This window comes from Rhinatrema bivittatum, chromosome 2 (assembly GCF_901001135.1).
Source record: "Rhinatrema bivittatum chromosome 2, aRhiBiv1.1, whole genome shotgun sequence".
NCBI lineage: Eukaryota > Metazoa > Chordata > Amphibia > Gymnophiona > Rhinatrematidae > Rhinatrema > Rhinatrema bivittatum.
Window position 1 is genome coordinate 569,646,403 of NC_042616.1, and position 24,218 is coordinate 569,670,620.

The window sequence follows — 24,218 nt, forward strand, 5'->3', positions numbered from 1 at the left end:
TGCTGTGGCTTGCTGCTTGCTCTCCAAGCATTGCCATATCTGGGCATTCTTCTGCAGAGACATTCTGTCCTTTGGATGTCAGTGGACTGCAGTTTCTTCTGGTGGGCTCTTGCGCCCCAGTTGTTTTTCAGTTGTTGTAACACCAAAGGAAACTGTGTGGTCTTTGTCTGCATCTCTGGGGTCTTCCTATATCCAGGAATATCTATACCTACTATTGTCAGAGTTTACTTTCAGGAACCCTGCTTGTACTGTTTTCCATGATGTGGAGTTTGCTTCTTCTTACACTTGAATCACTCTGTCTTAGGCACCCCAACTGCACATGAGAGTTTGTGCCTTAGTCTCTCTATGGCTTTTCTTTGCAGAAACAAAGGTAGATTAAACAAAATTCCAAATGCAATATTGTTCAAAATATGAAGGAATCGTACAGTACATTCAAGCTATTACAATATCTTTAATAAACATTTACAAAAATATTTAAAATTACAAAGTCACAACCCCCCCCCCCACAAAACTATGTTATATAATAAAATACAAAAATGATTTCTATCCTCTACCCATAACCAGACATGTATATTCACTTAAAATAAATATATATGCATATCCAAAAATATATATGCATATCCAAAAATGTTCACATATCTTACTCAGTCGCAACATGCATAAATATAACAATGAATCTTTTAATCAAATTGTTACTAGTTGACACTTTACAATGTTGCAAGAATGTAATAACTTGTTACATAACCTTAGTAACCCTATTTACTTAACAGAATAAAGTTATTTATGAAAATCCTAAGTAGGTACAAGTTTTTACATAGTTATTAGAAAAGGTACATAAACTGAAAGATCATGATGAGTTTACCATTCCTGTAAAAATGTATAAATTTAGCTGGTACAACTGTTTGGATGCTGCAAATATGCTGTGTTTAGTAACTGTTGGAAAGATTCAGTGTAAGTTGTAGAAGTGCGTTGGATGAATATCAATTCTAAACCAAGTGAATCCCATGGGACAGTACCAGATGCAGTATCAAGCGGATCCACTTAACCAAGTTTGTCTTTGTAGAACCCAATTCTTCTCCAGCCTGGACCCCTGGTGGGTATGCTGCCTCTCAGGCAAAGGAGGGAGGTAGTGCTTCAGCACTGTGCAGTTTCCCGTTTTGTCCTGCTTAGACAGCCTATAGTTATGGATTTACCCCATGTGTGAGGACTACCATCCTGTTTGTCCTAGGAGAAAGCAGAGTTGCTTACCTGTAACAGATGTTCTCCTAGGACAGAAGGATGGTAATCCTCACAGGGTATCTCCTATGACAGGAGGATGGTAATCCTCCTGCCTCCCCTGGGAGTTGGTTTCTCCATGTATTAGCTATATCATGGACTGAGGGATTCTGCCTAGGGGCAGGGTGATTACTACAGCTGTACATGCTCAATAGGGCATGTTTGAGAGTTCTAGAATCTTTGAGATCAAAGTTCCATGCCGGCTTCTATCCAATGATGTCACCCATGTGTGACATCCTGCTGTCCTAGGAGAACACCTGTTACAGGTAAGCAACTCTGCTATCTTACTAAGCTCAAATGTGCAATAATCCTTTAGCACTGTATTGGCATCACTTACTTGCCTGCACATTTGCAAAAGGTTTGCAAAATTCCGACACCAAAGACCACTAACAAGCAATTCAGTAGGTTGCATGAAAATGTTTTAATTAATAGAACACTGAATGAGCATTTTTGGCTCTTTTAAATATTACATAGTTAGGATATATTACTATTGCATATGAAAAGACTCATGTGTTTAAGCGACAAGTTTATTTTCAAAAATACTATGTATAAAATACATTCATAGTTGAAAAATCATGATAAATGCAAAAAAGCCCCCCAAAAACCCCAACAACCTTATCTGCTTATAACCAAAGTGCAATACTGAAAGGCAAAAACATGATAATTTTAAACATACATTTTTGTTAGCAAAATATGAAGATATCTTATTTAGGCATATTGGTTAATGTTGTCCTTGATCTTTCAACATAAAAAATACATTTAATATTAAAATAGGACTGTAGTGTTGAAAAATAGCTATGTAAGAAACTTTTAATACATCATATAATTTAGTTAAGAATTTCAGAAAATCTGAATTTAACTTAGAGCTTCACCAATAAGACGAATACCAAAACTTCCACATGTATCAGTCTGTACAATCAGTAGGCCTTCGAATCTGCCTTCTGTGTTTGGTTTGAACTTGACTGGCAAGTTGATATAATGGTGGGGTCTATAACAAAGCGAAAAAGGATAACAATTAGGGGCATATATATTTCTGAAAACTCACCTTTACAACTAACCAGGAGTTAATCTACTCACAACTAGACAGTTGGAAATCTTCTTCCTTATATTGTGGTCAGTTATTTTATTTTTATTTTATTTATATTTTTATCTTCCGTTTTTCAACACTTCAAAGTGTACTATTCTATTATCATTAGTATCTATGTAAACTTTCAATATTTTGCTGATTTGTAAAGGAGCTGAAACTAAAATTGGAAAAATTGTTGGCTCTTCATTATCCACAGTTTTGTTTACTGGGGATTTGGGACACTAACTCATTGCCTAGACTTACTAAGGGGGTCATTCTCTAATGCTATCGCACGCGAAAAAGAACGTTTCACATGTGAAAAGTCCCTATTTGCGTGAGATAGCTAGCTCGGGGCGGAGTCGGCCCCGGAAGAGGTGGAGTAGGGGTGGCACCGGGGCCGACGCTGCGGACACATCGCTGGCGGCGAAAGGTAAGATTCCTTATTGCCGCCAGTTTCGCCAAAGCCGGCAGCGATCGCACCGCAGAGGTGCGATCGCTGCCGGCTATTGCAGGACCGCCCCCCGCTACCGCCAGATTCTCTAAGGTCTTTGACCTTAGAGAATCCAGACCTAAGTGCTTAGTTTCTCAACTTATACATGTAGTTAGATATGCTATGGCTCTACAGTGAAAGTTTAGACAGAAACTATGTTCCTGGAAATCACAAATTCCTGCTATAGCTGCAATTGATAAACTCCATATTCACTTAGAAATCACTTTAAAAAACAACAAAAATATTTATCAAATGCAGTGTTTACAAGCATAAAAATAAAGTTAAGCATTGAATTACAAAGACCAAAAGTCTCAGGATAAAACAAATAAAACTATATAATGTAAAGCTGCAAAAAAGCACACCAAGACAACAGTCATTCAACATACACATAATTATTCACACTTACCACACATAACAGCGCATGCTTTGAAAAAGATAATCAGTTCCACTGGGTTGAATAACCTAACACATCCAACTTTTGCATAAAAGATTTTCCATGCTTTTATGTAGTCCTCACCAAATGTACGCTTAAGTACATCAAGTCATTAAATTTGCATCCAGTCAGCTATTTGTTAATTCCATATAGATAATGGAGGTGATGAAGGCTGGAGCCATTGTTTCAATATATAAAATTTAGCCACGAGAATAGCAATATATGTAATTTTTTTTTTGTATTTTATTAGGTTCTAAAATATTTAGACAGCAATACACTTGTCACTGAAATAAGGGCTATAAGTAACAAAGCAAAAATTACATTATCAAAATCAATGAGGAAAACAAACAAAATTACCATAGGAGGAACCCGAGTACAAGGTAATGTGGGAGATCCAAGGCTCTATTGAGCATATTATTACTAATGGTAAAAGGCAAAACTAAGAAGAAAGAAGAGACCAACAGTCTATTCCTCAATGATACGGTAACTACACATCAGTGAGCAGCATCTATGGTTGTATGAGAGTCCAAAAATACTCTCAACTGTGAGGATTCAAAATACTCTCAACTGTGAGGATTCAAAGAATACATATCCTACATTATTGAAATTCAAAATACATTTACAGGGATAGCATATTATCTTCTGTGCCCCTATCTGCCTAACTTCTTGACAGAAAGCTAAGAAATTTTTTCTATGTTGTTGAGTAGATCTAGCAATGCCTGGGTACATCCAAGTCTTTTGATCAAAGTACAAAATCTCTCTGTTACAAAGAAATAATCTAAGAATCATATCATGGTCAGAAGGAAAAATGAAACAAACTAATAAAGTTCCACAGTCTGTGACCTGGTAGTCTCCAAAAATGCAGAGATATCTGAAGGCACTGCTGTGAGGGCTTGAGCACCCTGACCAGCATCTTCTTTCTTTCCAAAAGAAGTAAAATAAATCTTAGAAATAGGAGGCAACGTTTCACAGGCAATTTTCAAAACATCTGTAAGATATTTCTTATATAGTCTCGCAGGGTAATCAAATTGATTCTAGGGAAATTCAAAACTCTCAAATTTAAATACTAGAGAGCGTTTTCCAAATCCAAATTTTAACCATGTCTCTTTGAACCAAATCATTCTGAACCAGTTGAAGCTGCTTAGTCTTTTGATCTAGGTCTTCTAGCTTTGAATTGTGAGAGGAGACCAAAGGATCTAAAATCTGTATACGGTGATAATTATCCATTGTAAATGAAACCAAAGTGGTAATTGATTTTTCTAAAGATACAATGGTGTTTCAAACTGAATCCGGTGTAATTTCTGTTGGCTTAACCAGTTCAGGTCTAAAGATGGTGCCTACCAAGTCTTCCTGGCAGTTAGGAGTCATGCTGCCATGAGAACCAGCCAGTTCTTCCCTTCCTGCGGGGTGGAAACAAAAAAGAGAGAATCCTGATGACCCGTTTCCACTGCCGAAGTCCGTTGACACACAGAAGTAGCATAAAGCCCACAGAACGTCCTTCTTCAGCATTTGTGCTATACAAAATGGAGCCAGCCTCAGCTGCTACAATATCCAACGCTGATTCCAACTGTCATACAGGCCGATTCAGTAAAAACGCGGGAGAGTGGACGAACGCCCACTTGCCAGTACGCGTGATACAGTATGCAAATGAGGTGGTGTGGTAGAACTGGGTAAAAGGAGGCACTAGAGACACTAGCGCGTCCATAGCGCCTTTTAGCCCGGAGCAGCAGCTGTCAGCGAGTTTGACAGCCGCTCAATTTTGCCAGCGTCAGTTTTCGAGCCCGCTGACAGCCACGGGCTCGGAAACCGGATGCCGGCAAAATTGAGCGTCCGGTTTTTGGCCCGACAGCCGCGGGTCGAATTCAAATTTATTTATTTATTTTTTTAAAACTTGTTTTACTCTTCGGGACCTCAGACTTAATATCGCCATGATATTAAGTCGGAGGGTGCATAGAAAAGCAGTGCTAATTTCTGAAAGTAAAATGTGCAGCTTGGCTGCACATTTTACTTTCTGTATCCCGCGTGCATACTTAATAGGACCATCAACATGCATTTGCATGTTGAGGGCGCTATTAGGTGCAGCAGGTTGGACGCGCGTTTTCCTCCCCTTACTGAATAAGGGGTAAGGGAAAATGCGTCTGATAATGAGTAGCCTAGTCCCGAAGTCGCAATGCAGAGGAGGGGAAGGAGTTACTGGAGCACCAGGGATCAAAGAGACTGTCCATGAACTCAGGAGAATGCTCACCTCCTGCCGCTACAGTGGATACTTCACCCGGTGATTTAACTTCTGCTGGCATGAAGAAGCCATTGATACGCTTCTTCATGCCAGCATGTATCGGAGTGGGCAGATAAGGAATTGAGGAACCTTTCCTTACCCTTGGTATGCGGCATAACAGAAAACCAAGAAAAAAGAAATACAGCTTTTGGAGTTCCACTCAGCATGACTTTCATCTAAGACGCCATCCTGGATCTCCTCAACCAGCAATATATGTAAATTTGATAAATCCTTTAGAAAGTCTTACAGCCCAATGCATAGATCCTAATAATAAAAAGGCAACACAAAATAAAAGTGATAAACTATTATTCTTCCTTAAATAGACAAAACGTCTTCCCAAAAACAACAAAGTTTCATATATAATACAATAGATTGTCATAATTTACCTCAGCAAGATGTTGGGCCTGGGGGAAGTACTGGCAGTCCCGAAAACCTGACTCAAGGGAAAGCAGAGTTGCTTACCTGTAACAGGTGTTCTCCCAGGACAGCAGGATATAGTCCTCACATATGGGTGATGTCACCAGATGGAGCCCTATCACGGAAAACTTTTCTGTCAAAGTTTCTAGAAAGCTTTGACTGGCACACTGAGCATGCCCAGCAAGCCATGATCCCTGTGTCCACAGGGGTCTTCCTTTAGTCTTGTTGGTAGCAAAAAAGTGCGAGCGAAAAATAAAATAAAATGTAAGCGGATGAACTCCGCAGGATTGCGGGTGGGTTTCGTGAGGACTACCATCCTGCTGTCCTGGGAGAACACCTGTTACAGGTAAGCAACTCTGCTTTCTCCCAGGACAAACAGGATGGTAGTCCTCACATATGGGTGATTAGCAAGCTACAGGCTGACTCATATTACAACAGGCCAATAGCAGACAACTCGTGCAGCAGGCACAATAATTGGGGTGCTATTGGCAAGGATGTTAGAAGGGTGGACCCTTGAGTTGGCTGAAACAGATGGTGATGCACTGTCGGGGACCACAGTGGACGTCGCCACCGGGATGCAGCGCTGAGGAGGTGGCTCTGGAAGGCTTCACCCTTGGAAGCCTGCGGTCCCCCGGGAGGAGACCGTGAGGACCCGGACCGCTGGAACTTAGGTGAGATCCTCTGCGACCGAGGACCAGTGGCGATAGACCAGGGAAGCAGCTGACACCAGGAGGTAGATGAAGACTTCACCTTTGGAAGCCTGCGGTCCCCCCGGGAGGAGCCCATGAGGATCCGAGCTGCTGGGACTTAGGCGAGGCCCCCTGGTGGGCGAAGAATCAGTTACCTGAGGATGAAGAGAAGCCAGAAGCCGAAGTCCAGTCAAGGGCAGAAGCTGAAGCCAGAAGTCAGTGGACGAGACAAGGTCGGAAGTCAGGAGTCAGAAGGCGAAGACAAAGCCAAGGATGGAAGCTGAATTGGAAGTCCAGGAACAGAGCCGGAGTCTCAAACCAGAAGACGGAGGCCAAAGAGACGAACAGGGATCCTGATGCAGCAACTAGTAACTCTTAACAAGAGTGAACCTCGTTGTAATGCAAGGTTTAGGCCCTGCAGCGTCTGACGTCATCCGAGGGCTGTCGTCCCTCTTCCCACGCTGGCCCCTTTAAAAGTTCAAGCCCCCGCGCGCACGCACACCTAGGGGGCGGGGCCAAGCGCTTCAGATCGGCAGAGTCTCCCTCGCGAAGGGAAAGCCGCGGCAGGAGCCAGGTCGGGCCCTGCAGCCGAAGAGAAGTTCCTGCGGCCCGGGCTGGCCCCGAGATAGGTGGAGGGACTGGGGCACAGCCTGGGCCCGTAACAAGGATGAGGCAGCCTGAAATTACAGCAGGTGGTTGTGAAGGAGTTGGGGATTATACTGGAACAAAGTTCTGCAAGACAGATTAGCAAAAGGCAGAGTCTTGGCGGACTTCCTTATCTAAGCAGTAGAGGGCTGCGAATGTGTGAAGAGAGCTCCATTTCGCAGCCTAGCAGATGTCGGCATTTGGTACTGAACGATAATGTGCTACCAATGTTGCCATGGCCCTTACAAAATGAGCCTGCACTCACCCCTGGAAAGGAAAGCCTGCTTCCTCATAGCAGAATTCGATACAGTCTGCTAGCCAGTTGGAGAGAGTTTGTTTGCCCACTGGAACTCGCAGCTTGTCTTTGTCAAAGAAGCAAAGAGTTGGGTGGATTTCCTATGGAATGCAGTACGGTCTAGATAGAATGCAAGTGCACGCTTACAGTCCAAGGTGTGCAAAACCCTCTCGCCCTGGTGAGAGAGGCGCCTTGGAAAGAGTGGGCAGACTATAGACTGAGTAAAGTAAGAAGAAATTTAGGGTGAGCACGGAGGACCACTCGGTCACAAAGGAACCTAGTGTTGGGTGAGTATGCAACAAGGGCTTGTAACTCACTGACCCTTTTAGCAGAGGTGATGGCTACGAGGAAAAGAATTTTCCATGTTAGAATTTCTATGTTATAGGAATGCAAAGGCTCGAATGGGGAACGCATGAGTCATGTAAGCATTACATTTAAGCCGCATTCCATAACCAGTGATTGTAGAGGAGGCTTAAGTTGTAGAAAACCCATGATAAGCCAACTACTCATAAGGGGTTGAGCCTTTAACAGGGCATCCCCTACTCCCCGGTGGTATGCTGAGATGGAACTGAGGTGTACCCGTGTGGAGGATGTTTGGGGACCAGAATCCAAAAGGTATCCTAGATAGCCCGAAAGAGATGGAGTGGGGCAGGAAAAAAAGGGACAATACCTTTTTGTGCACATCATTTGGTAAATCTTGCCCATTTCAAATCACAAGACTTACGTGTTGAAGGCTGTTGTGAAGCTACAAGTACCTGAGAATATCAGTGAGTCTGTGTTATGAGATTGGCCTGTGGGCAGGTGAATTGGATCCTGGAGCGATAGGTTGAAAAGTATGGGGAAACATACTTGTCGAGGCCAGTACGGGATTATGAGAATCATTGAAAACCTGTACTGCTGCAGCTTCACGAGAGTTCTAGCTATGAGCGGTATCGAAAGAGATGCCTATAGGAGGCCTTTGTTTCAGGGGTGAGCAAAGGCGCCCATGGCTAATGCATTTGTATACCTGTGTAGGGAGCAGAATCTGTCCACTCTGTGGTTTGATTCGGACGCAAGAGGTCGATGGTTGGTTGACCTCAGCTTTAGAAGATTTTGCTCGCTACACATGGATTCAGAGACCTTTTGTGGGAATGGAGACATTGATTGAGATAGTCTGTTAGTATGTTCGGTATGCCTGTTAGATAAGTGACCCAGAGATGCATGGAGTGTGCGAAGGCCCATGCTCAGAAACGCGCAGCTGTCTGGCAGAGTAGATAAGAGCCTGTGCGTCCCTGTTTGTTCGAGAACTGAATCCACAAAGTTTTGTGTGTGAGGCAGTATTGGAAGGCATAAAGGGCATAATGCATGGCTCGAAGCTCCAGGAAATTGATCTGAGACCTGTTATGGAACGGAGTCGACGCATTTTAGGTTTGGAAGGTATTGATATGAGTTCTCCAACCCAAGTTGGATGCGACCGTGACCAAGATCATGTGAGGATTTGATACGGGATCGGTGATATGGAGCAGGGACGAAAGCAGTGGAATGGCTTAGAGCCACTGAAATTTTAAAATCCACTGAGTTCTTCTCATAGCTAGTCATAGGAGTGACGTGGATCGTGGAATCATGTGGCCCAGCAATGAAAGATTTGATGGGCCGAGGCTATGTTGCATGCATGCAGAGATGTGGACAATTTGATAGCATGTCTGCGCGGTTGTTGGGCAGGAAGGCAGTTGCGACTGTAGTGCCCAGATCTGCTCTAGATTTATAGTGAGTCTTAGAAAATTTAGAGCTCCTTGTTTGAATTGACTCCTTATTAGGCAGTCATCCAGGAAAGCAAATGTTGCTTACCTGTAACAGGTGTTCTCACAGGACAGCAGGATGTTAGTCCTCACATATGGGTGACATCACAGGATGGAGCCCAATCACGGAACACTTCTGTCAAAGTTTCCAGAACTTTGACTGGCCCCTAAGGGGCATGCCCAGCATGGCACTAACCCTGCAGCCAGCAGGGGTCCCCCTTCAGTCTTGTTTAAAAGCTACAGGTAGTGCCGAAAAATAAAATAAGAAAACGTTACGAACCCAACACCGCGGGGCGGGTTTCGTGAGGACTAACATCCTGCTGACCTGTGAGAACACCTGTTACAGGTAAGCAACATTTGCTTTCTCACAGGACAAGCAGGATGGTATTCCTCAAATATGGGTGAGTACCGAGCTGAAGAAGTCCGAGAAATGCACCAAATGTACCCAGGTGTGCAAGGCACTAGGACTGGGATACAAATTTGGCCGAGAGCATCCTGAACCCTAATGGGCAGGTGGAAGGGTGTTGGTACGTCACCTTGTAAATAGGTTACGAAGGACAGACAGGCCGAAGATGGAATCTTGTCTTCCGGCCTTGTCCAAGCAATAGTGGGCTGCAAAGGTGTGGAGAGAACTCCAGGTGGCAGCCCGGCAAATGTCAGGAAGCGGCACCGATCGTAGGTGTGCTACTGAAGTCGCCATGGTGCTCACAGAGTGTGCCTTAACACGGTCTTGAAGTGGAATGCCCGCTTGCTGATAGCAAACGGATATGCAGTCTGCCAACCAGGAGGAGAGAGTCTGCTTTCCCACAGGCTGCCCTAACTTGTTAGGATGGAGAGAGACAAACAGTTGAGTGCTTTCCGTGTGGGCAGCTGTACGGTCTAGGTAGAATGCTAGAGCCCGCTTACAGTCAAGGGTATGCAGAGCCTGTTCTCCTGGATTGGAAAAGGGCCTGGGAAAAAAGGTAGGTAGTATAATGGATTGATTGAGATGAAAGTCCAAAACTACCTTAGGCAAAAATTTAGGGTGAGTCGGAGTACCTCCCGGTACTGCAGAAGTCTAGTGTAAGGCAAATAGGTAACTGGAGCCTGTAATTCACTAATTCTGCGAGCAAAAGCAACAGCCAGAAGGAAAATCACTTTCCATGTGAGATAGCGAAGATCACAGGACTGAAGAGGCTCGAATGGTAATTTCATGAGCCAACCCAAAACCAGATTGAGGTCCCAAGAATGGCCGGAGGACGCAGTGGAGGCTTGAGGTGAAGCAAGCCCTTCAGAAAACGTATTACAAGGGGTTGTACTGATATGGGTACATCCCCGACACCTTTATGGAAGGCGGCTACTGCACTGACATGCATTCTGATGGAAGACGTTTTTAGACCTGACTCTGTTAAGTGCCAGAGATAGTCCAAAAACTTCGTGATTGGACAGGTAAAGGGGTCAAGGGACTGAGAAGAGCACCATGACGTAAACCTGTTCCATTTGTAAGAGTAAGTTTTTCTCGTGGAAATCTTCCGTGAAGCAATCAGGGCATGGGAAACTGGTTCAGAAAGGTTAAGTGGCTGAAAGATTTACCTTTCAACATCCATGCCGTCAGGGGCAAGGCTTGAAGATTGGGGTCGCGCAGGCACCCGTCTTTTTAAGTGATCAGAAGCGGGTCCTTTCCTAAGGGAATGTGCCTGACAATGGAGAGATCCTGAAGTATTGGAAACCACACTTGGCGTGGCCAGTGAGGTGCTATCAGGATCATGGTTCATTTGTTCTGAAGTAACTTCACGAGAGTCTTCGAGAGAAGAGGAAGTGGAAGGAATGCATAAAGTAGACCGGTTGCCCACGAGAGGGAGAATGCGTCTCTGGGCTGAGAGTGTTTGCTGCGAATGAGAGAGCAGAAGTTCTCTACTTTGCAGTTTTGAGGAGATGCAAAGAGGTGTATCTGAGGATATCCCCATTGTTGGAAGATGGGAGTTCGCTACTGAGGGGTTGAGAGACCACTCGTGCGGTTGAAAGATGCGACTCAGTTTTTCTGCCAACACATTGTCCACTCCCGGCAAATAGGTGGCCCTGAGGTACATCGAATGGGAGAGAGCTTCCGCCCATATTTGTGCAGCTTCCTGACACAGAAGGAAGGAGCCCATGCCTCCCTGTTTGTTGATGTACCACATGGCCACCTGGTTGTCCGTCTGGATTAGGATGACTTGGTTGGAGAGGTGATCCTGAAATGCCCTGAGAGCATATCTGATTGCTCGAAGCTCCAGGAAATTTATTTGGTGTTTGTATTCCTCTGGAGACCAAGATCCTTGTGTCTGCAGATTGGCCACATGGGCTCCCCAGCCGAGGTTGGACGCATCGGTGGTGAGAGTTAATTGAGGGTCTGGAGCCTGAAAGGCAAGCCTTGGAGGAGATTGATCTGACTTTTCCACCAGGCAAGAGACTGACTGAGTGAGTCGGTTACGTGGACAATGGTCGACAGGGGCTGAATACTTTGAGTCCATTGAGACCTAGAGTCCACTACATGACTCTCATGGCCAAATGGGCCATTGGTGTGACCTGAACTGAGGACGCCTTGTGTTCCAGGAGGATGAGAAAGTGGCGTGCAGTCGCGGAGTGCTGAGACTGAAGCTGGTGTGCAAGAGACACGAGAGTGAGAGCTCGCTGTCGAGGCAGAAAAGCCTTTGCCTGCAAGGGGTCCAAGTCTGCCTCAATGAACGACAAGGTTTGAGATGGGACTAAGTAGGATTTGTCATAGTTGACGAGAAATCCTAATGAAATTAGAGTGTGTAAGGTTAGATTGAGGGACGACAGAGCAGCTTGCTGAGTGGGAGACCTGATTAACCAATCGTCTAGATAGGGGTAGACGTGAACACCTTGAGTCCTGAGGAAGGCTGCAACTACTACGAAGCATTTTGTGAAGACTCGTGGCTCAGACGCTAGGCAGAATGGAAGCCCTCGGTACTGATAGTGCTTGGGGGCCTACAAGAAACCTCAGGTATTTGCGATGAGATGGACTTATCGAAATATGAGTGTATGCATCCTGGAGGTCCAGAGAGCAGAGCCAGTCTCCTGTTTGTAGAAGCGAGCATAAGGTTACCATCTTGAATTTCTCTCGCTGGAGGTACTTGTTGAGGGCCCATAGGTCCAGAATAGGACGAACGCCTCCCGATTTTTGGGGGATTAGAAAGTACCGGGAATAGAATCCTAGGCCGTGCTGAGAGTAGGATACGGGTTCTATTGCCTTGGACTGGAGAAGGAGGGAGACCTCCTGATCTAGAAGGATGGAGTAATCGGATGTTCTCCACGTCGGTAGAGGTGGGGAGTCCGGTGGCACGGAGAGAAAGTTCAGATGGTAACCCTGAGCAATTATCGCCAGTACCCATTGGTCTGAGGTGATTGAGTGCCATATGTTGTTGAAGTGGCACAGTCGACCTCCCACTGGTATGTGAGGCAATGGAAGCTGGCTGCTGCTCTCTAGGTAGAAGTCAAAAACCTGAAGCTGGACCTGGTTGAGGAGCTGCTTGTGTTTTTTTTTTCCGTGTCTGACGAGACTGGGGTTTTTGAAAAGGTCTTGTGGAACGGGATCTGGTTGGTGGCGGGTAGGACTTCTTCGGGCGGAAGAATGACTTCTTAGATTCCTTTCAAGAGGGCTGTTTTGAAGAGTAATCAGAAGGCATCAGAGAGAGCTGTCTTAGGGTCTCATGATGGTCCTTAAGTTCCGCCACCGTCCGTTGAATCTGTTCGCCAAACAGATTATCTCCTACACAGGGTAGGTCAGATAACCTGTCTTGTACCTCAAGGTGAAGGTCGGAAGACTTGAGCCAGGCCCATCTCCTTGCCGAAATAGCGGCTGCAGATACCCTAGTAGCAGTGTCAAAGATATCGTAAGATGATCTGATCTCCTGCTTGCCTGCCTCAAAACCCTTGTTTACTAGGGTTTGGAGCTGATCTTGAAATTGTTGAGGCAGGGAGTCTGTGAAATCTTGTATCTGCTTAAAAATGACCCTATTATATTGGGTCATATAGAGCTGATAAGCGGCAATTCAGGATATGAGCATTGATCCTTGGAAGACACGGCAACCAATGGCATCTAAAAACTTCTGTTCCTTGCCAGGGGGAAAAGAAGTGTGAGGCTTTGATCTCTTTGCTCTTTTCTGTGCAGATTCTACCACTACAGATTGGTGATTCAATTGAGTTTTCTGAAAACCCGGAGCTGACTGCACCAAATAGGTAGTGTCAGCTTTTCTGTGGACTGGAGCAATGGAGCCAGGATGTTCCCAGTTCTTCTTGAGAAGATCCAGAAGTACCTGGTGGATAGGGATGGAGGATATTTCCTTGGGAGCATCCAGGAATTGTACCAACTCCATCATCTGATGTCTATCATCCTGTTCAGTCTGTAATTGGAAGGGAACCAATTCAGACATTTCCTTCACAAAATTAATAAAGGAAAGGTCCTCTGGAGGAGAATGCTTTCTACTTTCAGTGGGTGAAGGTGGTGAAGGCAAATCATCGGTGTCTGGGGAGGAATCATCAGTCCAGGTATCATAGGGATCAGCACCTGCCCCTCTAGGAACTAGAGGAGGATGGGGTGGTGGGATACCAGAGGGTCCTGGTCTAGGCTCTGAGGGAATCGAAGGAATAATTGGAGGCACCGATGAAGACATTGAAGGCACCGGCGCAGGCAGAGAGCATCGATGGATGGCTCGGTGGTGCCGACGGGCGTATCGGCACCGATGGTTGGATCAGTGGCGATGGACATATCGGCATCGATGGCTGAGGTAGAACTCCCGATGGAGGGATGCGGAACAGTGTTTCTCCTCCCGATGACAGAGTAAGTGGGGAAGGCACCGGAGCCATCGGCAACCCGGGGTCCATCGGTGGAAAAGCGGCAATGAGCGCTTCTATCCTGGATAGCAGCGGTGCCAACGCTGCCGGAATTGGGTCAGTGATCGGTTCCACAATTGGTATGTACCAGTGTCGGAGGAACCTGGAGTTGTTCCATCCATCCGGTCCAGTTCTTCTCAGAGACCTGGAGCAAGCAGCCCCGGCTCCAGAAAAGAAGAAGGAGGCAGAGGCATAGCCGGAGGGACCACCATTAAAGGTGGAGTCATGGCTCCCGATACCCTGTCGGGTGAGGAATGCCTTGGTGACCCGGTCGCAGACAAGGTCGGTGCCTTTTCTGGACGGGGTTTCTTCGACGGCGGCTTGGATGATGGCGAGGTTGATGATTTCGCTCCCTCGATGGTCCGAGACTTTCGATGTTGATGGCGATGTTTGTCTCTGTGATCCCTTCGGTCCTGAGTGGGAGTAGAGGTTGTCGAAGGCAGAGATGTAGTCTATGCCGGACAATCACCGGCTGGTGGTCGATGCTGGCGCGAAGTTGACGGAGCCGGTTCTGACGATGTCGATGCAATGGATGGAGTCAGGGTTTGAGCACGGAAGAGAAGTTCCATCTTCTCCTTTCTGGCCTTGCGACCTTTTGGTGTCATTAGGGCACATTTGGTGCATGTCAAGACATCGTGCTCTTGTCTAAGACACATTACACAGACTTTATGGGGGTCTGTGATGGACATGGTACTATTACAGTCCAGGCACCAATGGAACCCCGACGCCATGGCCAGGGAAAAAATTGAGCCGCAGTACGGTCGATGGCCAGTAGGCCGTGAGGGCCAAACTTGACGGTAATCGACGGAGAATGGGTAAAAACTTACCGGAGTACTGCGGCTTGAAAAAGTTGAAGGAGGGATCCCTGTGGGGCAAATTAACTTTTAGTAATTCCGTGAGGAAAATTCCTGTCAGGAATCTCTGCAGAGCTCCTTAACCGCGAGGCTACTTCTGCACGGAAAAAAGAAGACTGAAGGGGGACCCCTGCTGGCTGCAAGGTTAGTGCCATGCTGGGCATGCCCAGTAGGGGCCAGTAAAAGTTCTGGAAACTTTGACAAAAGTGTTCTGTGATTGGGCTCCATTCTGTGATGTCACCCATATGTGAGGACTACCATCCTGCTTGTCCTGTGAGAAAACCCATATAAAGTAAAACAAATACTTGTATAGAAATGGGAAAAAAGGGCAATATCTGGAAAACTATGTACATTAATACTCATAGCTTGGAAATAAAATCCTGAATCTAAAGGCAGTCAATGAAGAAAGCAAAATTGCTTACTTTGTAATAGGCGTTATCCCAGGACAGCAGGATGTAGTCCTCACATATGGGTAACATCATTGATGGAGCCCTGTTTCGGAAAACTTTGTCAAAGTTTCTAGAAACTTTTGACTGGCACACTGAGCCCACTGAGGATGCCCAGCATACAATGATATTCTCAGCCACAGGGGTCTCCCTTCAGTCTCGTATGTAGCAATAAGCTTTAGCAAAAAATAAAATAAAACGTTTTGGACCCAATTCCGCGGGGTGGCGGGTAGGTTTCGTGAGGACTACATCCTGCTGTCCTGGGATAATACCTATTACAAGGTAAGCAATTTTGCTTTATTCCAGAACAAGCAGGATGCTAGTCCTCACATATGGGTGATTAGCATGCTAAAGGCTGAGTCATTTTGTAGTGAAGCAACACTGAAGTATTTTTGGTGAAAATGAGGCAGCCGAAGATCACAGTAGGTTGGATGTAGAAGGAGTTGGGATTATACTGGAAACAAGTTCTTTAAGACAGATTGTCCGTAAGCTGAATCTTGTCGTCCTTCTTTGTCCAAACAGTAATGAGCTGCAAAGGTGTGAAGAGAACTCCATGTTGCTGCTTTGCATATGTCAAGAATTGGCACTGAACGATAGTGTGCTACTGAGGTTGACATTGCTCTTACTGAATGCGCCTTTACTCGTCCTTGGAGAGGAAGGCCTGCTTTTTCATAGCAAACCTGTATGCAATCTGCTAGCCATTTGGAGAGAGTATGTTTACCCACTGCTTTTCCCGGTTTGTTTGGATCATAAGATACAAAGAGTTGAGTGGATTTTCTGTGGATTGCAGTGCGGTCTATGTAATATGCTAGCGCACGCTTACAGTCCAAGGCAGCGCTTCTCAACCGGTGTGTCGCGACATACCAGTGTGTCGCCAAGCACCAGCTGGTGTGTCGCGTGCTCCCGGTCTCTCCCGCTGCTCTTCCTTTCCTGCTGCCATTGCCGTCTGGCTATGAGCATGTTCAAGCCCAGTGGGAACAGCAGCGGTGCTAGAAAAAGCTGTGGCACCCGCAGCTGGCCTTTTTTTCTTCCTGCGCCTGCCCCCCCTCCCCCACGTGACCCAGAATAGGAAGCGGTGCGCGGGAAGGAGAAAGGCCGTGGCACGTGGAAAAGTAGCAGCGGCGGCAGCAGCATTGGCCCCCGAGCAATCAAAACAGACGGTAATCGGAAAAGGAGACAGCAGCATGAGCCTCCCGCGGCCGATGAGATTCTTTTTTCTTGGCCTGCGGGGACTGGAGGAGGAGGCTGCTGCAGTAACATTTGTGCTTGGAGGGGGGGGGGGGGGGGAGAGGAAGTGAGTGAGAGAAAGAGAGAAGCAGCTAGCCAGCCAGCCTGCCTGTGTGCGTGATTGAGAGCCTGTGTGTAAGTGAGAGAATGTATTTGATTGAGTGCATGTGTGTGATTGAGAGAAACTGGTCAGAGAGCTGATGTGTGTGTATATGTGAGAGACAAGGAAAGTGACTGCTCAGTCATCTCTCTGATATGTATGTGAGTGTGAGAGAGAAAAAGCATGGAGGTGAGAAATCTGAGTATGTGAGAAAGCATGGGTGTAAGAAGCCTGATTATGTGAGAGAGCATGGGAGTGGGAAGCCTGTGTGTGTGTGAGTGCATGAGAGTGAGACTGGTTGGTAAGGTGACGGTGTGCGTGAAAGAAAGAGACTGGTGTGTGTGAATGTGAGAGAAAGAATGTGATTCAGGGAATGAGAAGCCTGTGCAGGTGGACAGCGAGTATGGAAATGAGAGAGAGAGACGTGTGTGTGTGTAACAGAGAGAAAGTGATTATGGGAATGAGAAGCCTGTGCATGTGAAAAGTGAGCATGGGAGTGAGAAACCTGGGTGTGTGAGAGACACAGCATGGGAGTGAGAAGCCTGCATATCTGAAAGAGAACATGGGAGTGGGAAGCCTGTGTGTGTGTGTGTGTATATGCATGAGAGAGATCGGGTAACTGGTGTGTGTTTGTGTGTATATGTGTGTGTGAGAGAGAAAGAAAGTGATTATGGGAATGAGAAGCCTGTGCATGTGAAGAGAGTGAGCATGGGAGTGAGAAACCTGGGTGTGTGTGAGACGGCATGGGAGTGAGAAGCCTGCATATCTGAAAGAGAACATGGGAGTGGGAAGCCTGTGTGTGTATGCATGAGAGAGATCAGGTGACTGGTGTGTGTGTGAGAGAGCGAGAGAGAGAGAGAGAGAAAGAAAGTGATTTTGGGAATGAGAAGCCTGTGCATGTGGAGAGATCAAGCATGGGAGTGAGAGACTGGTGTGTGTGTGTGTGTGAGACAGAGAAAGTGATTATGAGAGTGAGAAGCCCGTATATGTAAGTAGAACATGGGAGTGGGAAGCCTGTGTGTGGGTATGGCATGAGAGAAACTGTTCAGGAAGGTGACTGGTGTGTGTGTCAAAGACTGTTTGGGAAATGATTGGTGTGTGAGAGACAGAAACTGGTCATGGGGGTAATGACTGGTATGGTGTGTATGTGAGAGACATGGGCCCTAAGGAAGAGGACCATGAGTATAGAGCTAAGCCACTATTGCTGCTTCTAGTGTGTGCTACGGCGTGCATGGAAGAGGAGTAGGAGAGCTGCTGGAGGGGGTAAGTAAAGGTGACTTTAAGTTTATTTTTCTTGATTGACTGCCATTTTAATTATTTAATATTATGTGATGTGTCTGCTTTTTTAAAATATTTTATTGGTGTTTGGATAATTTTTAATAGTTTTTATGAGTTTTTAATTGTTGGATGTTATTCTGTTCATAGCTGTTTTGAAACATTTATTCTGCTTATTAGTATAGTTTTACAATTATTTCTGTGTGGGGATCTTTAGCAGCTTGGCTTGTTCTGTTTTCCTAATAAGAGGTGTATTGGTTTTTAGGGCCTGATTTAATATTTGCAGTGTTGCCTTTTCATAGATAAGGTTGCTCCTGTTTGAGTGTATTCCATAATACAGGTGTAACTGTGTGCGGATTAGTTTATGTGCATTACTACAGATCCTGGGAGTATGTTAGGTCGGTTACCGAGATGAGGTCTGTTACCGAGATGAGATATTTTACTAGCATATAAGCGTTTGTATCAGTCTTATTTGTTTTATTTCTCAAGAGGACATGCAGTGGTGGTAAACTGCTGTCTTTTCATAAGTAGGGCTATTGAGCCTGGAAGTAGGAGTTTGAGTTGCTGTTACTGAGATGACACCAGAACCAGAATATCTTTTTTGTAGGGTGAGTTGTATGGGGAATGTCGTAATTCTGCTTTATATCCATTATTGTGGGTCGGGGGGGTTCCTTTGGATGCAAACAGTACTTTTACATCTAGACCCATGATGATCATGGGTCAGTGTGTCATGCATGTGAGAACCATCTGTCAGGTGTGTCCCGACAGAAAAAAGGTTGAGAACCACTGGTCCAAGGTATGTAAGGCCCTTTCTTCTTGGTGAGAATGAGGTCTTGGAAAGAATGTAGGTAAAACTATGGATTGGTTCAAGTGGAATTCCTTAACTACCTTGGGGAGGAATTTTGGATGTGTACGGAGAACCACTCTGTCATGCAGTAATTTTGTATAAGGGGAGTACGTGACAAGTGCTTGTAACTCACTAACTCTTCTAGCCGATGTAATGGCTATGAGGAAGATAGTCTTCCATGTGAGAAATTTAAGATCACAGGAGGTCATGGGTTCAAAAGGAGAACGCATAAGCCTTGTTAAGACCATATTCAGGTCCCATTCTGTGACAGGTGGCTGAATTGGTGGTTTAAGGTGAATTAAACCTCTCATAAATCTACTGACAAGAGGATGTATGGATATTGGTGCAACTCCCATCTTGTTATGGTAAGCTGAGATTGCACTTAAATGTACTCTTACAGATGATGTCTGGAGACCAGAATCTGAAAGATGGCATAAGACGTCTAGTAGAGAAGTTGTAGGGCAGGAGAAAGGGTCAATACTCTTTTGCATGCACCACAAAGTAAACCTTTTCCATTTCGAAGAATAATTCTTTCGTGTTGAAGGTTTACGTGAAGCTTTAAGCACTTGAGATACATTGGTTGAAAGATTGAGTGGTTGTAAAATCAAGCTTTCAACATCCATGCTGTCAGGGATAGGGATTGAAAGTTGGGATGGCGCAACCGACCCTGATCCTGAGTTATGAGAGTGGGAGCTACACCCAGGCGAATTGGTTCTCTGATCGAGAGGTCTAGAAGTGTGGGAAACCATACTTGTCGAGGCCAATACAGGGCTATGAGTATCATGGACCCCTTGTCCTGTTGTAGCTTCACTAGAGTTTTAGTTATGAGCGGTATCGGAGGATACGCGTATAGAAGTCCTGAGTTCCAAGGGCGAGTAAAGGCGTCCTTGGCTGGCTGGTATTTCTGTCTATGGAGCGCGCAGAACTTGTCCACTTTGTGATTCAGGTGTGATGCAAAGAGGTCTATTGTTGGTTGTCCCCAACGTTGAAATATCATGGACGCTACTAAGGGATCCAGGGACCACTCGCATGGTTGGAATTGATGACTGAGTTGATCTGCCACTATGTTGTGAATGCCTGCCAGATAAGTGACCCATTCCCAAATCTATGCAGCTTCTTGACAAAGGAGATACAAGCCCATACCTTCCTGTTTGTTGATGTACCACATGGCTACTGTATTGTCCGTTTGAATGAGAACAATCTTGTGTGAAAGACAGTCTTTGAACACATGCAGAGCATAACGTATAGCTCGAAGTTCCAGGAAATTGATTTGAAATGTTGCTTCGAGTTTTGTCCAAGTACCCTGGGTTTGGAGATTGTCTATGTGAGCTCCCCAACCCAAGGTGGATCCCACCGTGAAGTGCAGGTACTTGCGATGAGGAGGGAATATTGGAATGTGAGCGTAAGCGTCTTGAAGATCCAGAGAACAAAGCCAATCTCCTGTTTGAAGACTTGGAAGCATAGTGCCTAGAGAAACCATCTTGACCTTTTCTTTCTTCAGAAATTTGTTGAGATTTCTGAGGTCAAGGATGGGACGTAGGCTTCCGGTTTTCTTTGGAATGAGAAAATAACGGGAATAGAATCCTCTGCCCTGCTGAGTCCGGGGCACCGGCTCTACAGCCCTGGCTCTCAGAAGGGTGGATAATTCTACTTGTAGATGGATTATGTGATTTTCGCTTAATGGAAAATATTTTGGAGGAGAATCTTGTGGAATTGAGACAAAATTGAGTTGGTATCCTCGAGATATTATTGCAAGTACCCATTGGTCTGTTATTTGTACCCAATGGTTGTAAAACGAGGATACTCGGCCTCCTACCGGTAGATTTGGTTGAGGGTTGTAGACATGGCTTTGGTCTCTGGTGATGGCCTCAAAAACCTGCAGCCAGTCCCGTCTGCGGCAGAGGTTGAGGCCTAGCAGCTCTAGGTTGCCTGGGCTGAGATCTTTGCTGTGACCTAGAAGATCTGCCTTGATGCTGGAGGGTAGTAACGCCTTTGTCTATAGAAAGGTCGTCGAGATTCCTTCCTTGGAGGTTGGCGAGATGATGGTGTGGCAGAATCCTGTGGAACTGACGACAGTTGTTGCAGGGTTTCTGTGTGTTCTTTTAATTGTGCTACAGCATCCTGTACCTTAGAGACAAAAAGGTTGTCGCCCACACATGGTAAATCAACCAATTTTTCCTGGACCTCAGGCCTGAGGTCCGAGGCCTTAAGCCATGCCCAGTGGCCCGGACTTTGTGCTTGCCAGCTTCGAGTCCTTTGTGTATAATTGTTTGGGCTGCTTCTTGATATTGCTGTGGCAACGAATTTGAAAAAATCTTGAATCTGTTTCCACAGGTTTCTTTGATATTGCGTCATGTATAACTGATATGATGCAATTCTCGTGTTTAGCATGGTTCCTTGATAAATTATTCTGCCCAGGGAATCCAAGAATCGATGATTTATTTATTTATTTATTTGGAACTTTTATATACCGACATTCATGTGCAAAATTACATATCACATCGGTTTACAGCAAACGTTAAAAGCATAAACGAATGCATTACATCAAACAAGGGATACAGTTAAGTGGGATCAAAGTAACAAATAAATACTAAGCTCTTCCTGAGATCAAGAAACTAAAATGCACAGTATCACATTTCCAGGATATAGAACAGGGGATCAAAGCTAACTTTGCTAGAAATGAAATGATGAACTTTGCTAACTTTGCTAGAAATGAAATGAAATGATTATCCTTGTCTGGAGGAGTGGAGGAATGAGGCCTTATCCATTTTGATTTCTTCTGTGCAGATTCCACAACAACTGATTGGTGTGGAAGTAGTGCTTTCTGGTAGCCGGGAACAGACTGTACCAAATAAGTAGTGTCTACTCTTTTATTGATAGCTGGTACTGGAGCATGGGTGCTCCCAGAGTCTATGCTGTAAGTCTAGGAGGACTTCATGGACAGGTATCGCCAAGGCTTGTTTTTTTTGTAATTCTTTTTATTAGGCATTTCTATATTTTATCAACGTAGAGAAAGAAATAGGCCAGAAAGAACACGGTAACAAGAATAACTGAAGTATCCATAAAACAGTAATAGCAAATACAAGGTTGGTGTCACGTGATACTAGGGTCCGAGTAACAGGTATGCCAATCTCATTTAGTCACCACCCGCCCTCCCCACATGTTTGTGTGTGTATACAATAATTACATCAGAGAGCATAGTTTGTGAGCATGAACGGTATAGAATACACACAATACATAACTGGCAACTGTCATCCACATTAAATACATCAAGATGCGGTTAGAGGTTACAAGAGTGCAGATAGGAGCTACGACACGTAATCTGCTACAACAACTTCTAGCGAGTGTTAGCATGGGTTGATTACATCTAATTGGATAATTAGGAAAGCAAGATGGTTAGGGTATTTACCTGTCCCTGGCAACAGGGTGTGTAGAGGGTGTCAAGTATGTTAGAAAAGGGATCCATATAGTATCCCCTCCGTCTGGAGAAGAAGCTCGTTGGTGTTTACGAATGTGGATCTCATGTGTACATAACCTTAAGAGCTGAAGGAACCATTGATCCACTGTGGGAGGCGTGGTTTCTTACCATTTAAGTAATATAGCTTTTTTTTCCAATAAGCGCTGCTTTCGCTATAAATTCAGACAAACCCTTTTTCCTGCTGTCTGCCAATGGGGTCTTGGAGTCAAATAGCCATAGGAGTGGGTCTAGTGGGATGGCACACTGACATCCCACTAGACTTGAATTGTTACTCCAGTTATACCCTTGTTAAATGTAAACCGATCCGATATGGTTACTTACTATGAAGGTCGGTATAAAAAACTGTTAAATAAATAAATAAATAATAGTGGGGAGGTGAAGAGTGGAGAAAAAATCTTGCTCTGTGCCCGGCAAAGGAGGTGAGTCTGTCTTGTACAGGGTGCCATAGAAATTGCGAAATACTTCACAAATCTCTGCGGTATCAGTAACCAATTTATCGTGTATGGTGCGCATTTTTGGTACTACCGTTCGTGGTCTGTGTGCTCGAATCAAGTTGGCTAGAGGTCTGCCCACTTTATTACCAAATTTAAAATAATTATGTTGAGCCACTTGTAAGGCCTTATCCGCCCGTTTGTGAAGAGCCGTGTTGAATTGTGCCAGGGTGCTAAAGTAGGACTTCTTGTTGTCCTCCGAGGGAGATTGTAACCACTTGCGACGAGCAAGTTTAGTTAGGGCATCTAGCCGCACTATTTCCCCATGAACACGTTTGTGTCTCGACTCCATGTAGCTAATAATCTCTCCTCTCAATACCGCCTTGCCAGCTTCCCAGTACAAGAGGGGGTTATCTTCATGTTGACTATTGTTGCTTTTATAATCAAGCCATTTATCTCTCAGGTATTTTTGAAACTCCATATCCCCTTTTAGGCCCTGGGGGAAGCGCCATGCGGTTCCCCCCCTTTCTTTGAATCCCTAGGGTGAGCAAGAGAGATACAGGGGAAAGATCAGAAATGACTTGCGTTTCTATATCCGCCCTAGCGACTCTAGGAAAGACCTCGTCTGCTATTAGGATACAGTCAATTCTGGAAAAGGAGTCATGGGGGTGAGAATAAAAAGTGTTGTCCCTTTCAGTGGAGTGTAATGTTCGCCACACATCCAAGAGTCTCAAATTAGTAGCTAGAACCTCCACTCCCTCTTTTTGGGATCCTCCCTGCTCTCCCCGCTTCACCGACCTAGCCAAAGTATTATCTGCTACACAGTTCAGGTCGCCGGCTATGAATAACAAGTCCGTTCTGTGGGTCATTACTACGTTGCTAAAATGTTTTAAATACTGTTGTGGATTTGTGGTGGGAGTATATACATTGCAAATAGTGACTGATGTGCCATTCCATTTGCCAGTCACAATTACATATCTACCCGCAGGATCTATTATGGAAGCATCCAGTGTAAAATCTGCTGATTTGCTAATGAGGGTTGCTACCCTGGCCTTGCGATGCTGCGCCGGTGCAAAAATACATTTCCCTACCTAATCCCGTGTTAGCTTAAGGCTTTCCTTTTCATTTAAGTGAGTTTCCTGTAGGCACACTATTTCCCCCTGCAGGCGTTTTAAATGGGTTAGCACTTTCTTGCGCTTGACAGGTGTGCCTAACCCGTGTACGTTCCATGTTATTAGTTTAGCCATAACCTATGGCAATGGTGTAACAACGCCAAAGGAAGAACGTTAAACCCATAGAGTAGGGAAGTCCCAGCTGCTCCCCCC

At 45.2% G+C, this 24,218-nt stretch overlaps 1 protein-coding gene across 2 annotated transcripts in view; it reads right to left on the reverse strand.

Moving 5' to 3' along the window:
* Positions 1 to 1,555: 1,555 nt before the first annotated feature.
* Positions 1,556 to 24,218, reverse strand: part of CEP192 (centrosomal protein 192) — a 1,292,743-nt gene continuing 1,270,080 nt past the window's right edge. Inside the window, exon 45 of one of the 2 annotated variants that reach the window (XM_029590939.1) lies at positions 1,556 to 2,263. In XM_029590939.1, coding sequence (XP_029446799.1) covers positions 2,131 to 2,263 — 133 coding nt within the window. In that variant the 3' untranslated portion in view covers positions 1,556 to 2,130. The remainder of the gene's footprint in view (positions 2,264 to 24,218) is intronic. The other variant, XM_029590938.1, reaches the window with a different exon arrangement.